At 37.8% G+C, this 14,900-nt stretch overlaps 1 protein-coding gene across 3 annotated transcripts in view; it reads left to right on the forward strand.

Moving 5' to 3' along the window:
- The first annotated feature begins 65 nt into the window (after positions 1-65).
- Positions 66-14,900, forward strand: part of top2b (DNA topoisomerase II beta) — a 36,223-nt gene continuing 21,388 nt past the window's right edge. For 2 of the 3 annotated variants that reach the window (XM_054763810.1, XM_054763812.1), the window contains exons 1-14: positions 66-489; positions 1,324-1,491; positions 3,727-3,817; positions 4,280-4,343; positions 6,374-6,519; positions 6,617-6,714; positions 6,969-7,181; positions 8,797-8,970; positions 10,402-10,503; positions 10,587-10,724; positions 10,803-10,941; positions 11,183-11,340; positions 12,433-12,558; positions 13,462-13,572. In XM_054763810.1, coding sequence (XP_054619785.1) covers positions 475-489; positions 1,324-1,491; positions 3,727-3,817; positions 4,280-4,343; positions 6,374-6,519; positions 6,617-6,714; positions 6,969-7,181; positions 8,797-8,970; positions 10,402-10,503; positions 10,587-10,724; positions 10,803-10,941; positions 11,183-11,340; positions 12,433-12,558; positions 13,462-13,572 — 1,743 coding nt within the window. In that variant the 5' untranslated portion in view covers positions 66-474. The remainder of the gene's footprint in view (positions 490-1,323; positions 1,492-3,726; positions 3,818-4,279; positions 4,344-6,373; positions 6,520-6,616; positions 6,715-6,968; positions 7,182-8,796; positions 8,971-10,401; positions 10,504-10,586; positions 10,725-10,802; positions 10,942-11,182; positions 11,341-12,432; positions 12,559-13,461; positions 13,573-14,900) is intronic. The other variant, XM_054763811.1, reaches the window with a different exon arrangement.

The raw sequence follows: 14,900 nt of genomic DNA on the forward strand, positions 1-14,900 counted from the left end.
TCTGTGTGAAAAAGAATGCCTCTGATTGGTTGAGCTACGCGCCAGCTGATTGGTTCTTTGCTTTGCAGATGGCGGAGGTGGAGGACCGATGCCGTATTTAGCAAAAAAATATTTTTTCTCTTCTCGATTCACCTTCTGGATTTATGTTTTGTATGCAATTTTCATATAATCATTGTTTTATTCTGTCATTTGTGTCGATTTAGGAAGCGTCGGCATATTTTTTGTTTTCGTCTTGTGTAGTATGTAGGAAAGGGTATCCCGGTTAGCATCTTTGTTACAAGTTAGGCCTTATTGTTTTAACAATAGCCGGGACACCATCTTGCTATTTTTACACCAGCCAAGTTTGCTTTGCTTTTTACAACACCGCCAGTAGGAACAACAACATGGGACTTCATTACGTTTGCTCCCACTGAGACGGCTGTTCTATTACAGCACTAATTGAAGAATCGGAAGAACTGAGCTGACAAAAGGAAGATGGCTGCTTGGATGGTAAGTCAATATTGATAATATACTCTACACTGTATACTTTAAGCGGGTATTCATTGTTGGTAACATATGCTATAGTGTGTACTTTTTAGCGGAGTATGTCGAGTTTTATTCCTATCCCATGTATTTATCTGCTCATAATATGCAGATGATTTTCACGTTTCAATGTACTGCAACTTCATATCCAGTGGAGATTCCATAAATCAAACTAATAGTATTTATGGTTCTAAATGTGTAATAATGTCTATTCACTTGGTTCCAAATGTACATAATTAGTAATAATTATTACTAGTACGAAGGTGCAATAACTACTACTATTTGGTTGTAAATGTGTAATAATTACAACTACTAGTCATATTTTGGTTATAAATGTGAACTAACTACTATATTTTGTTTATAAATGTAAAAAAAGGGTAATGTAAACCCAGTTGGAAATTCTGTGCTTTATCACAGTTTTCCCAAAATATATGAATTAAATTATGCTGTTTTGTGGTTGAATATGGCCTATTATTGGGAAAAAAGTATTATTTTCTGTTATCATGTCTACAATGTTGGCTAAAGGGAGTGTAAAGGTGATAGAGGGGTGTTATTTCATGCCTAGAGGGCTCTAATAATAATTTAGGAGGATGTAAACAGGTTTTCTATGCTCTTAATATGTAATTACTAAATAAAGACTTGAAGGTTGTGGAAATTCACTTATCATGGTTGGGTTTGTAACCAATTAACGGTGATAAATGAGGGATTACTGCACTATGCTTTGTAAATGTGTACTACTAACTATTAGTAAACTTAGTAAATGTGTTCCAACCACTAGTAAGTCATATACTTGTTGCCCAGCAGGAGGCAGCAAACGGCAGGGGTGATGCTGGTAAATTGGAAGGGCTCAAGAAAGACAAGGTGAGCTCCAAGTTGTCTGTGGAGCGAGTGTACCAGAAGAAGACCCAGCTGGAACACATCCTGCTGCGTCCTGACACGTACATTGGCTCCGTGGAGCCCCTCACGCAGGTAGGCCAACATGATATTTCACCCCCCATGTGCTTGCATGAGCAATCACGCCAGGGCCACCTCTTTCAATAATGCCAAAAGAGGGGTGTTCACTCACACAAATGTGCCTACGCTGTTTAGTAATAATGTACAAAAAAGCCAGTATAGCTTAATTATAATACAGTTTACTGAGTTGCTCAGGAAACGGTCAGAGGCAAATGCTCTTTGGTTTGCGACTAGCAGCTTAGCAACACTCACCCACACAGCACACAAGAACAGAGGGTCATCAACTCCAACCACTATCTCAATCACGGTGCCATCAACACAACATTAAAGTTCATCAATGAATTTGTATGTGCATTTCACAACACATATTGATTATTATTCCAGAAGAGGACACTTTAAGTTGATAATTATGTGCACAAAGCTTTCTGAGTAATTCACTGAATGTAGTATTATTTATAATGCTGGTTATTTTAGATGAGTACTGTCTTTGACAGTAATGCATCCATAAAAAATCAAATCTTTTTTTTTTTTGTTTTTTTTTTTATCTTTTTGGAAAGGGGACGACATCACAGCATATCGAAGCTCTTCAACTTAAATAGTATTTTTCTTTTTTAAATTTGTTTACTTATTACCAAAAAAATTTTTAGACACTGAATTTATGTAAAATATTTTTTGTGTTTGAATTTTATAAAAAAAAATTTCATCATTTGATGCAGAAAATTTTATTGAATAAGTATCTGTAAACAAAAGGAATGTGTTCAATTCCTTTCAGTTTATTCAAATATGGACTTTAACATTTCAGGCTGTTGAAATGTGATGTTTTAAAAATCAGTTTATAAAAATTCAATGCAAACAAATTTAATGTTTCAAAATTCATTTTGAAACATTATAACATTATTTTTTATTAACTGAATTTTCAAACACCATATTTTCACAAACACATGTATTTGGCTTAAGATTTAAATTCAATTTTCTGGTGGTGTTAGTAATGTTACTGTAATGTTCGGTGAGACACACAAGCACCAGACTTGATCGCCAGAATGACAGGGTTTTATTGCTGGTTTGAATGCACAGGAACAATAATCCCCCATAAAAATCCCTAATAAAACCATGGGCTACTGTTGCGGCCGTAACCCACGCCAAGCTCAAGTGCAACTCTGAACCCCTGATACAGTATCACTTCCTTGTCGCCTGCCACTCAACTCCCCTAACAGATTTTTTTATGTCTTAAATGGCTTATTTTCCCTTATTATGTCTACTACATTGGGTAATAGGATTGTAAAGGTAACTATAGGGGTGTTATTTCATGTCTAGACGGCTCTAATGATGTGATAAACAAGGGATTACTGTACGTCTGTAATATGCTCAATTTTTTTACTGTGTTTTATGAACAGAACAGTAAATGACAGGACAGGATGATACATATTTGTATGTAGTAGAACACTTGAACCGCTGCATTTATGTATATAAGAGTTATCATGTCCATTCTAGTGGTGTCCCGATCGGGCTGATATCAGCATAAAAAACAGATGATATCAGCCTGCGTCTAAAATCTGATACAAGCAGTTGCTTCCAGACTTGGCCCCAGCATGTAGCCCACGTGATCACAACAGCAGCGTGTACTAACGTGTTCAGCAAGGAGCAGGAGTGATGTCGGCCATGTGTATTTTTCTTAAGTGTGAAAAAGACGTTGCAGCTGAGTGCAAAACTTGTCATGCACAAGTTTCCCGTGGTGGCACAGAACCAGGGAAGTTTAATACAACCAAACTCATCATGCATTTGAAGCAGCGACACACGGGAAACTCCCACGGGACGACAAGAAGTCATTAGCTAAAACAGAATAGATTACTAGCCCCTGTCAGTGGTGAGAAAAATCGGGTATAAACACTTAACTGAGCACCTCCAACTTCGCTATATTATGCGTAGCCACCACTACATTGTGGTTAAAACTATACTCAACTTGCTTGAAGAAGTAAATGGGTCAGTTATTCTCATACCTACTGTTACTGATTATTGTTCTGTGTTTTAGTAATAATCACTTTATCAAGCCTTTTCTAACATTCCACACTACGAAATAAGTAATAAAAGTATGCATGATTCTTGCTGATATCAGTATTGGCCGATATTTAAGCCTGCAATATCGGTATCAGATCGGAAATGAAAAAGTTATATCGGGAAACCCATAATTTATAAACAACCTCTAAACTGTCTTGTGTGTTTTATAAGTAACAATTGTTTCTTTCTCTCCAGCTTATGTGGGTTTTTGATGAAGAGGTTGGAATGAACCAGAGGGAAATCACCTATGTTCCTGGACTTTATAAAATATTTGATGAAATTCTTGGTGAGTCAACTCTTTTTTTTTTTTTAAGCGTTAATCTAAAGTCCCAACAACAATTTAATAGAGGAGCATACAAAAGTGCAGCTCGGGGGGCCATTTTTGGCCCACAGCTTTATTTGATGAAATAAATTGATTAGCAATGAGACGTAGTATTAGATTATTGTTTTGTTCATGTACTTTATTGATTTTAACATCTATGTATCGAAGTGCCCAAACCCCAACCTTTCATTTTTATGTATGCGACTCACACAGGACACCTCTGATTTAGTGGATGAGTTTTTCCATTGCAATTGTGTAATTGTAGTAATGAATTATACAATAGTATGATAAACTGGCATTAAACTGTGCATTCATGTCATTGCAAGCAACAGACTCATAAGAGCACCATCGTCCCTAGTGCCAATTTCCCACGCATGCTTGTGCATCTGAGCAGAGCCTTTTTAATTTCTGGCACTTTCTTTGCAGTTAATGCAGCTGATAACAAACAGAGAGACAAAAACATGAACGCAATTAAGATCACCATTGACCCGTAAGTACATGCTACATACTCAGTAGAGCACTGATTTCTGCATGTCACCTTCACACTTTATTACAGGTTCATACTCACTGGTTCTTCAGAAAGTCTCGCGTTAACGGGCCAAAATGGAAGTTTTTAATTCATTTATGGGTGCACATACCGAAACGCAAAACGCTGTATAGTATTCCCAGACAATACCGTGATAAGTGAATTTCCGTGAAGTAGGATTTCTTTTTTATAAATGGAATATTACGTTTTTAACATTATTTGAGCCCTCTACACATGAAAGGATAAGCGGAAGAAAATGAATAATGTGTTCTGGTGCTAATAGGGGAGCAGAATGGGTGTCGGACAGGACGTGACATCAGAGGTTTAGAGTTGAGGTATAGCTTGGGTTATGGTCGCAACAGTCGCCTGTGTTATTATTATTATTATGTTATTATTGTTGTGCCTGTTGTGAGATCATTTAGACCAGCAATAAAAGCCAGAGATTGAGGCATGGGCCAGTTACCGGTTTTAAGGCATACCACGGCCTGAAAAGCCAGTAATATTATTTGTCGTACCGTTTCTATGAGAGAAAGGAAATACTTTCTCATGTCCTGTGTTATTCCTCGCAGTCAGAACTGAGCTTGGATGTGTTGAAACCACTGGCGTGTGCTGTTTTGCCCAATGTCGGGCATTGATAGCACCGACGTTAACTGCCTCATTAGCATTTAGAGGCACCGCTGACCGTTTTCAGTCGACTTATTACTCATGTTGAGGGTCACCGAATGTGGAGATGTGATTAACAACTACTTAGCAATGGCTCAGTTGCTACAACAATCATAAGTTGTGACCTGCACTTTCACCACTATGAAATAATAACGTAACATTACGAGTTTTTTACAAATTATTTATGTTGTGACTTTCTTGAGCCACTTCACCTTCTTGAGTGCATTATTTGCATTTATTTGCATTTTGCCATTTTTTTTAACAAAGAAAATATTTACGGTGTTTGTGACTTGAGCTGCTGGATTAGCCACAGTAGAGTGCAGTAAGACGGTAATTTAGAAAGAATTCTGTTATTTTTTGTTATTTATTTCAAATGCATATTTTCCACTTCCATCGTGTTCTATTTGACTTCCTCTTCTTTCAGTCAAGATATTTCAAAATAACATATTTAGAGCTGTACACTCATCCCTCGTGGTTAATTGGTTCCAGACCAGACTGTGATTAGGGAAGTTCTGCAAAGTAGGATTTCTTATTTATGAATAGAATCTTTTTGCAGTTAGAGCACAGAAAACCTTTTTATGAATACAGTTTGTAACATTATTAAGCTCTCTAGCCATGAAATAACACCCCATATAATCAACTTTACACTCCTATTACTCAGCATACTGTAGTGGACATAATATAGACAGACACGTGAGGACTGGGAGAGTTCCTCGTCGCTGTTGCTGGCTAATGCAATGTAGCGTTCTCATTGAGTCACACAGAGACAGACGTTCTTTGAAGGTTTTATTTCCAACCTTGACGGCAATAGGAGTGCTCAAGTCCAACACACAGTTCAGCTTGCACACTGGTCTCCTCATGCTCTCTCCAACAACAACACTTCCTTCTTATCCAGCAGTAACATTAACAGTGAGGTGCGTGTACGAACATCAGAATTTAGAACATCAACATTACGACACCAGCAGGTCGTTACAGTAACATCACTGGCACCTAGTGAGCAGTGTACAATACTACATATCATCACAATGTCTTTGAATGCGTCTTCTAAATGCCTTATGTTTATATTTAACTTCATTTAACCATTTAAAAAATGTGTAAATATTTGTAAAATTTGCTTAAACGTGCATTTTTTTTAATTTATTTTTTATTTTTTTTACAAATAATAGACCATATTGAACCACGGAACAGCATGTTATTATTATTATATTTGAAACCGCACAATTCGAACCGCTTTGTGGCGAGGGACGAGTGTATACCACCGCCCACCTATTTGGCGACTACTCGACACTTGTTTTGTTTGCTAATTCACTGCTATAATCCGCCCCCATCAGCGACTCCAACACCATCACTGTGTGGAACAACGGTAAAGGAATCCCAGTGGTGGAGCACAAGGATGAGAAAATGTACGTTCCAGCTCTCATTTTTGGCCACTTGCTCACCTCCAGCAACTATGACGATGATGAGAAAAAAGTGACAGGTGAGAAGAGGCAATGCGAGTTATTATGATGGGTGATGCCTGTCCATTTGGAAAGCTGATGGATGTGTTTTATTACATGTTCCGCTTTCTTTACCAGGTGGGAGGAATGGCTACGGTGCCAAACTCTGCAACATTTTCAGTACCAAGTTCACTGTTGAAACAGCCTGCAAGGAGTACAGACACAGTTTCAAACAGGTGAGAAAGGCATATACAGTGGGGGAAACAAGCATTTGATCCCTTGCTGATTGTGATCATTTTTATGGTCGCTTATTGTAGCAGAGAGAGAAAAACATCCCGAAATAAAAATGATGGTTCATATCTTAGTCAGGGGGTAATTTTACACAATCAGCAACCTCCAGTTCCAGACTGTGCGTGGTGTAGCATCAGCACATAAAGCTCTTAGAAATGATGGTTGTTGGCTGCATTTTGTTTCCATGTGCTGTACCAAGACGTGGCAGAACAACATGAGCAAGACCTCAGAGCCCAAGATCAAGTTCTTTGACGGAGAAGATTTCACCTGCGTCACCTTCCAGCCAGATTTGTCCAAGTTTAAGATGGAGAAACTGGACAAGGACACAGTGGCGCTTCTTACCCGCAGAGCATACGACGTGGCTGGATCCTGCAAAGGTGTCAAGGTCACTCTGAATGGGAAAAAATTACCTGTAAGTCTCAGTCTTGTTTGTTTGGTTTAACACGGTATGGATGTAATGTATGTGTAAACTTATTGGAAGTTTTATGCAGAAGAGTAGTGATGTTTCAAGATGTGCTGAGGCTTCAGAGTGTGTGTCGAGTAACTGATGAGGGCGTTTGCACAAAGCGCGTATTGAGGCTTGTTCTATTTAGGGGAGGAGCCGAAAGTGATGACGTCCGAAGCCTCTACCACACGACTGTTTTGGGAGGAGGTTTGACAGCAATATCACCACCTCAGGCTTTACGGTTTCCTACCATTCCTTGCAAAACGGAATTGTTCTGTATTTAGAAACAAAAGTGCATCCTGTAGTTAAAAAGGGGAGCAGTGACATTGCCGTGAGAATGAAAAAACGAGTACTCAGTGGATGACTGGGCACTTTATAGCACATTTTTACAGCAAACTTATTTCCTGCTCTTTCTCGCTGACACAAATAAGAGAATAAAATAGCAGAATTCAACATTTCATATGTCTATCTCTGGTGGCGTAATGGTACACAGTAATCCCTTTCCACTTTAATTGGGATTTTGCAGCTCCACTCTGTCACAGTTTTTCAAAAATATATTAATAAATCATGGCTATTATGTGGTTGAATATGACCTATTATTAGTCAGACAATATGCATATTTACACTAATTTGACATATTTTGTTCCTAAGTTAAGCCTTTTCAAGCATGGTTATGGTAAAATGAACTAAAATACAAATATGAGCCATTTAAACACATTCAATGATGTTGTGATGATATGTAGTATTTTACACTGGTCAGTAGGTGTCAGTAATGTTACTGTAATGTTTGCTGAGACATACAAGCACCGGACTTGATTGCCAGAACAACAGGCGTTTATTGCAGGTTTTAATCACGCCTAACACTGACTTGCTGCTGCAAGATAAACCTCAACTCTGAACCCCTAACGTCACTTCTTGTCTGCCCCCCACTCAACTCCCCTAGCACTGGAACACATTTACAGCAAAACACACAAGCACGCGTCTTATTTATGTCTTACATGGCTTATTTACTCTTATGTTTACTATATTGGGTAATAGGAATATAAAGGTGACTATAGGGGTCTTATTTCATGTCTAGATGGTTCTAATAATGTTAAAAACTGGATTTAGAAGGTCGTAAACAGATTTTTTTTATGTTCTAACTTTCTATTTCTAAATAAGAAATACTTCTTTTTGGAAATTTACTGATCACGGTCGTGTCTGGATGGGGAGGTTGAAAGCATCTTGAAGTTGAAATAAGTCAATACAGTGGAACCTTGGTTAGTGTCATTAATCTGTACCAGAAGGTTGGACTCTAACCGAAAAGTACTCTAACCAAATAAATTTTTCTCATAAGAAATCATGTAAATCCAATTAATCTGTTCCAGAAAGCCAAAAATGTTAACACAAAGGACCTTTTAATACTTTTTACAATTATAGTTTGACACGCAGAAAACACTTCTAAATGCATATAAATTATTAATTAAAGGGATAAATGAACATTTAAGGTTACTTTTACCTTTATTGAAGATGTGGTTGTTGACATAGACACGATGTTGCAGATATGACATGTCTGACATTTGCCTGTTTTCACTCACTCAAGGTTAATGGCTTCCGTAGCTACGTGGACCTGTATGTGAAAGACAAACTGGATGAAACAGGTGTGGCCTTGAAGGTGGTGCACGAAAATGTCAACGAGCGATGGGAGGTTTGTCTCACAATGAGCGAGAAAGGATTCCAACAAATCAGCTTTGTCAACAGCATCGCCACTACTAAGGTATTTTTTTTGTGATGATATGTAGTATTCTGCACTGGTCACTTGGTGTCAGTAATGTTACACTGATGAGACAAGACCCACCGCAGGAAGGTCTGTACAGAACAAGTAAAAAAAGAACAACAAGGAACTCTCCTAATGCTAACTAACATGCTAACTAACATCTATATTATGTCTCATTTAGATCGTAAATGGCCTTTTTTGTTTCGGTCACGTCTACTATATTGGGTAATAGGAGGGTAAAGTTAACTATAGGGGTGTTATTTCATGTCTAGAGGGCTCTAATAATGTTGAAATGCATATTTAGAAAGTCGAAAACAGGTTTTGTATGCTCTAACTACGAAAATATTTAATTTATGAATCAGGAATCCTCCTTGCTGAAATTCACTTACCACGGTCGGGTCTTAACCGTGATAAACAAGGGGTTACTGTATTGATTATTAGCCCAACCCCCTCAACCTACACTGTAACTGTAGAGAAGCGATCTCATTACAGTCGGCTAAAATGCGTGCATGCTTAATCCATTTCGGACATCTAAAATATGAACTAAAAACACACTTTACAGAGAATAATTATAGTTTTACATGCAGAAAACAATTCAAAGTACATACAAATTACAAATTAAATGGATAAATGCACATTTAACATGACTTTTACCTTAAAGACTTATTGGTGAACACGGTGATAGAGAGGGGAGGGGACGCCATGTAGCGGCCGTTTCATTCTAGTCCGTTACAAAGTTTGCTTTAAAGCAGTGGTCACAAACCTTTTTGAGGCTACGATCCCTGGTCTCGGCCATGAACCTACAAAGGATCTACCCACACAACTGTGATGTATATCCCGTCATGGAAAAACATTATTAGACCAGCCTCGTTTATTGATCCATTTTAATGCCTGGTACAATTAAAGGTACATTTGTTTGGACAAATATAATGGTGCAATAGTACGAGCCACAGGTGATTGTTTTTTGTGATCGCTTTTGAAAGGCATGCCGATCACATGTTTTTACATGGAAATTGGCCGATACTGATGGTGGTCAATCGATCAGAGCATCCCTAATATTATAAAAAAATGTTTTCTCGCCCACCCGGGCAGTATCTCCCTCAAGCTTAGGTAAGGCCCTCACGTCGAATGCTAACATCCAGGTGGGTTCTGAGGCAAGACCCTTACATTACCTTACATTAGCAATACAACAAATAATAGAGTCGTCCTGGCTATATGTAACGTCTTAGCATATTTACATGGGTTGGTTTACAAAATGTAAAATGTCAAAGTGGCCCTTCCATACTTAGATTTTTCAGTATGGTGTGGACACCCCTGACCCCTGCTTTTCATGGTTATGTTGGACTCCATTGAAGCCGCTGTGTACACATGTATATGTGGCTATTACTGAACAGACTGAAGGGTGTTTCTGACTCAAAGGTTATGTTTCAGGGTGGCAGGCACACCGACTATGTGGTGGATCAAATCGTGTCCAAACTTATTGAAGTGGTGAAGAAGAAAAACAAGGCAGGAGTGTCAGTCAAACCTTTCCAGGTAGAGTTCTGCCAACTTGAAATGTGTATATATACAGTATATCTATTGCTCACCCATGTGTGTTACTGTCATGAATGCTGTAGGTTAAGAACCATATTTGGGTTTTCGTCAATGCACTGATAGAGAATCCAAGCTTCGACTCCCAGACGAAAGAAAACATGACTCTCCAGACAAAGAGCTTTGGTTCCAAATGCCTTCTTTCTGACAAATTTGTAAAGGCGGTAAGGACGCTTTTGCCATCTGCTTGCCGCACTGTCATGAAAAATGTGTAATTGTCATCTGTCATCTGTCATCCGCAGGCAACCAATTGTGGGATTGTTGAGAGCATCCTCAACTGGGTGAAGTTCAAAGCTCAGACACAGCTGAATAAGAAGTGCTCCTCAGTGAAGCACAGCAAAATCAAAGGCATCCCCAAGCTAGACGATGCCAACGATGCCGGTGTGTATTCCCTATTTTAACAGTGTGTGTGTGTGTGTGTGTGTGTGTGTGTGTGTGTGTGTGTGTGTGTGTGTGTGTGTGTGTGTGTGTGTGTGTGTGTGTGTGCAGCTCCTGCTCTTAGGCCATGTCCGCTAGAGGTGTGGACTCCAGTCGCACTTAGACTCAATTCACAGTTTTGATGACTTTGGACTCGATTGGACAATACTGTATCATCAACATCTTTTGCCTGTCAATATCAAAGGTGGCAAACACTCCTCTGAGTGCACTCTCATCCTCACTGAGGGAGATTCGGCAAAGTCTCTGGCGGTGTCTGGACTTGGAGTGATTGGGCGTGATCGCTACGGAGTATTCCCACTGCGAGGAAAGATCCTCAATGTGCGAGAAGCAACGCATAAGCAGGTATGAAAAAGTACTTTATGTTTGTATATAGACTAAGGACACACAAAATCCCCTAAAAAAATTGCCATCTTGATTTACACTAACTTATGATCTAAATTCTAATATCGTCAGTAATAATTTCCATGTCAATAATAAAACCACTACACTGCTTCATTATTACCGTTGCTGACATGCGTCCTGACTGTGTGTGCTTGTGTGCGTGCGTGCGTGCGTGCACGTGTGTTGAGTAGCTCCTTGTCATCCATCACCCGGGTAGATCAGGGGTGTCCAAATGTTTTTCCACCGAGGGCCACGTAGTGACAATGAAAGGAAGCAAGGGCCGCTTTGATATTTTGTAAAGCAACACATGTAGATATGCTAAGAAGTTATATTTTTTCAAGATAAAACTGCATCTCAGCTTTGTCATATACAGTAAGTGAAATACAATTATTAGTATCAACTCTTTGCTCTTTTTTCTCATTGTTGCTGTTGGCTTTGTTAATATGCCAATTATTTCAACTTTATTGACCAATAATCGTAATCAATTTTCTTTTTGTGATATTATGACGTGATTCTCATAATATTGTAAAATTTTCCCCAGCCAAATTTTCCAAAAATAGAACTCTTTTTCTTTCATATTTCAACTCTGTGTTACTAAAATGACATTTTTCCTCATAATATTAAAATTATGTAAAATTGCGACTCTTTGTCTCATTAGAATACGACTTTTTTTGTCATAATATTTTGACTTTTTTCAAATTACAGCTGTTTTTCCATTTCTGCTGCATTCTTTCCCTCGAATTTCAATTTCTGTTCTTTTCTTCTCATAATTTTGAATTTATTCCCAAAATATTCTGACCATTATAACTATTTCCGCAACCTAATTTTCCAAAAATGACAACTTGATGTATTGTTTTTTTTCCTTATAATATTATAATATGGTGTTTCATGTCTAGAGGGCTCTAGAGAGCACTAATAATGTTAAAAACTGTATTTTGAAGGTCATAAAGAGGTTTTCTATGCTTTTACGACAAAAATATCCATCCATCCATTTTCTGTTATATTCATCTTGATTTTATATTTACACTCTAATATCTCATGTTTTTCCCACAGATCATGGAAAATGCGGAAATCAATAACATCATCAAAATTGTTGGCCTCCAGTACAAAAAGAGTTATGACGATCCAGAGTCCCTGAGGAGCCTGCGCTACGGCAAGATCATGATCATGACCGATCAGGTGGCCTACCTCATGGATGCAGTCTCTGCGCTTGCCATTTGTGCTGTTCCACGTACAGAGGAACCTCTGTTTTTGTTGTTAATCTATTCTAAAAAGTCTGCTGAAAACTGATAATGTAAATGAATCCATTCCAGACACCCAATAGAGAGTAGTAATTACAGTTTTACATGCAGAAAACTATGTGAAATACAGATAACCTAGGAATGAAGTGGATAAATGAACATTTAACATGATTTTCCTGGCTTGAAGGCTTGTTGGTGAACACGGTGATGAGTTGAGGTTTCAGAAGAGCCGTGCGGATACTGTTTCATTCTAGTCTGTTACAAAAATAACTTTAAAGAGTGGACTATTAGGGCTGTGTATTTGGTCACTTGAATTCTATTGTAAACTTCAGCAGGTACAGTCATCATCACACACCGGCTCACTTTCTGTTATGTGTCTCCTTTAAATCCTACCCCCTGCAACCTGTGCTACCACTTCTTTCAAAACATGTTTCTTACATTCTTTGTCAAAGTTGTGCCGCTTCCAACTTACTTTGCGGTCATGGTGACTTATTTTGTAGTCCTAATAATAAGCACACTGAACACTCAGAAATAAGCAGTGCGCTTCAACGCCTCATCAGAACTTGAAGCACAGGAGGAAGAAAGGAAACATACAAAGTTGTTCATTGTTCTGTTTGTTTTATGAATACTAAAAGTGGCCCGACTCTAAAAGAACCACCATCCATTTAACTGAGTCACCAACTTGTGGATGTTTTGTTTGGGTCATGTTTGGCAAAAACTGAGATTTTCATAGAAAAGCGGGCCGTACAAAAACGAGGTTTAACTGTTTTGTTATTTCTTGTATTTCTTTCCTTTTTTTTTATTGCTGTTTTGATTTGTCCCCTTTGCCCTCTCATTCTAGGATCAAGACGGGTCTCATATTAAAGGTCTACTCATCAACTTCTTTCACCATAACTGGCCGTCCCTGCTGAAGCACACATTCCTGGAGGAATTTATCACACCCATTGTCAAAGTAAGGCAAATTGTCACATCTTGTCTTTGGCATAGTGGCGATGACCCCAGTATGCAGAAAGCAGGCACAAGTTGCAGGGAAAACTTATGTTTTAATGATGGCTGCAGCGCAGCGGCAGGAACTCAAAAAGCACAAAGCCTTGCAGTAGTGTGTCAGGCTTACACAACACAGACACCAACACCGACAATGCAACAACAAAGAAAGATGCACGCACCTGAACTAAATAGAAGCACAACTCAAATTAGCAACAGGTGCAAGAGATAAAGAAAGCAAAGCAGGCGGACACAAACCAGGCAAAACAGGAAGTACTACCAAAATAAGAGCATAGAACAGGAACTAAGGCATAAAAGTGTAAACACACTAAACTGTCACGCAGGCTAACTCATAGATCATGACAGCAAATGATAATGACATTGGAGAAACCAGTCATTATGTACTGTAGTATGAACAAATATATTCAAAAAGGCTCAGCACATCCCGTGAAACATGGTTTTTATATGATTAGTTGTTACTGTGGCAGATAAAGCAATTTGCAGTGATTGTATTTCCTACAGGCGAAATATCTCTATGTGGCGAGAAATATCTCTATATTGAATAAAGCAAAATATCTTCTTGATCAAAAATCACTCCACACTCTGTACTGTTCCTTAGTATTACCATATCTAACGTATTGTGTGGAGATATGGGGAAATAATTACAAAAGCAATCTTCACTCACTCACTGTACTGCAAAAAAGATCTGTGAGGATAATTCATAATGCCAAGTATAGAGAACATACAAACCCTTTATTTTTAAAATCACAGATATTAAAATTCGCAGATTTAGTACACTTTCAAACCGCTAGAATAATGTATAAAGTTAATAATAACTCGTTACCCAAAAATCTAATCAAGTATTTCTCAATCAGAGAGGAGAAATATGATCTTAGAGGAAAATTAAACCTAAAACATTTATATGCGAGAACAACGCTGAAAACCCACAGCATTTCCGTGTGTGGAATTAAATTATGGAACGGATTGAGTAAAGAACTCAAACAATGTACAGAGATGAGCAAATTCAAAAAACAATACAAGCAGTTGATGTTTGCTAAATACAAGGCAGAAGAGTCCTGATTGTTCTGTCAGGTTTGTTATTTTATTTTATTTTTTTTTTTATTTTCTATTTTATTTTATTTTATTATTTATTTATTTATTTAATTAAATTATATTTTTTATTTATTTATTTTTATTTATTTATTTATTATTATTTTTTTTTTTTATAATTTTCTTTGTTGTGTTTAAAAAAAAAAAAGGAAAGGGAAAAAAAAAGAAGCTTTGTTCTTATTTATT

Source organism: Dunckerocampus dactyliophorus, chromosome 20, assembly GCF_027744805.1.
Source record: "Dunckerocampus dactyliophorus isolate RoL2022-P2 chromosome 20, RoL_Ddac_1.1, whole genome shotgun sequence".
NCBI classification, from domain to species: domain Eukaryota; kingdom Metazoa; phylum Chordata; class Actinopteri; order Syngnathiformes; family Syngnathidae; genus Dunckerocampus; species Dunckerocampus dactyliophorus.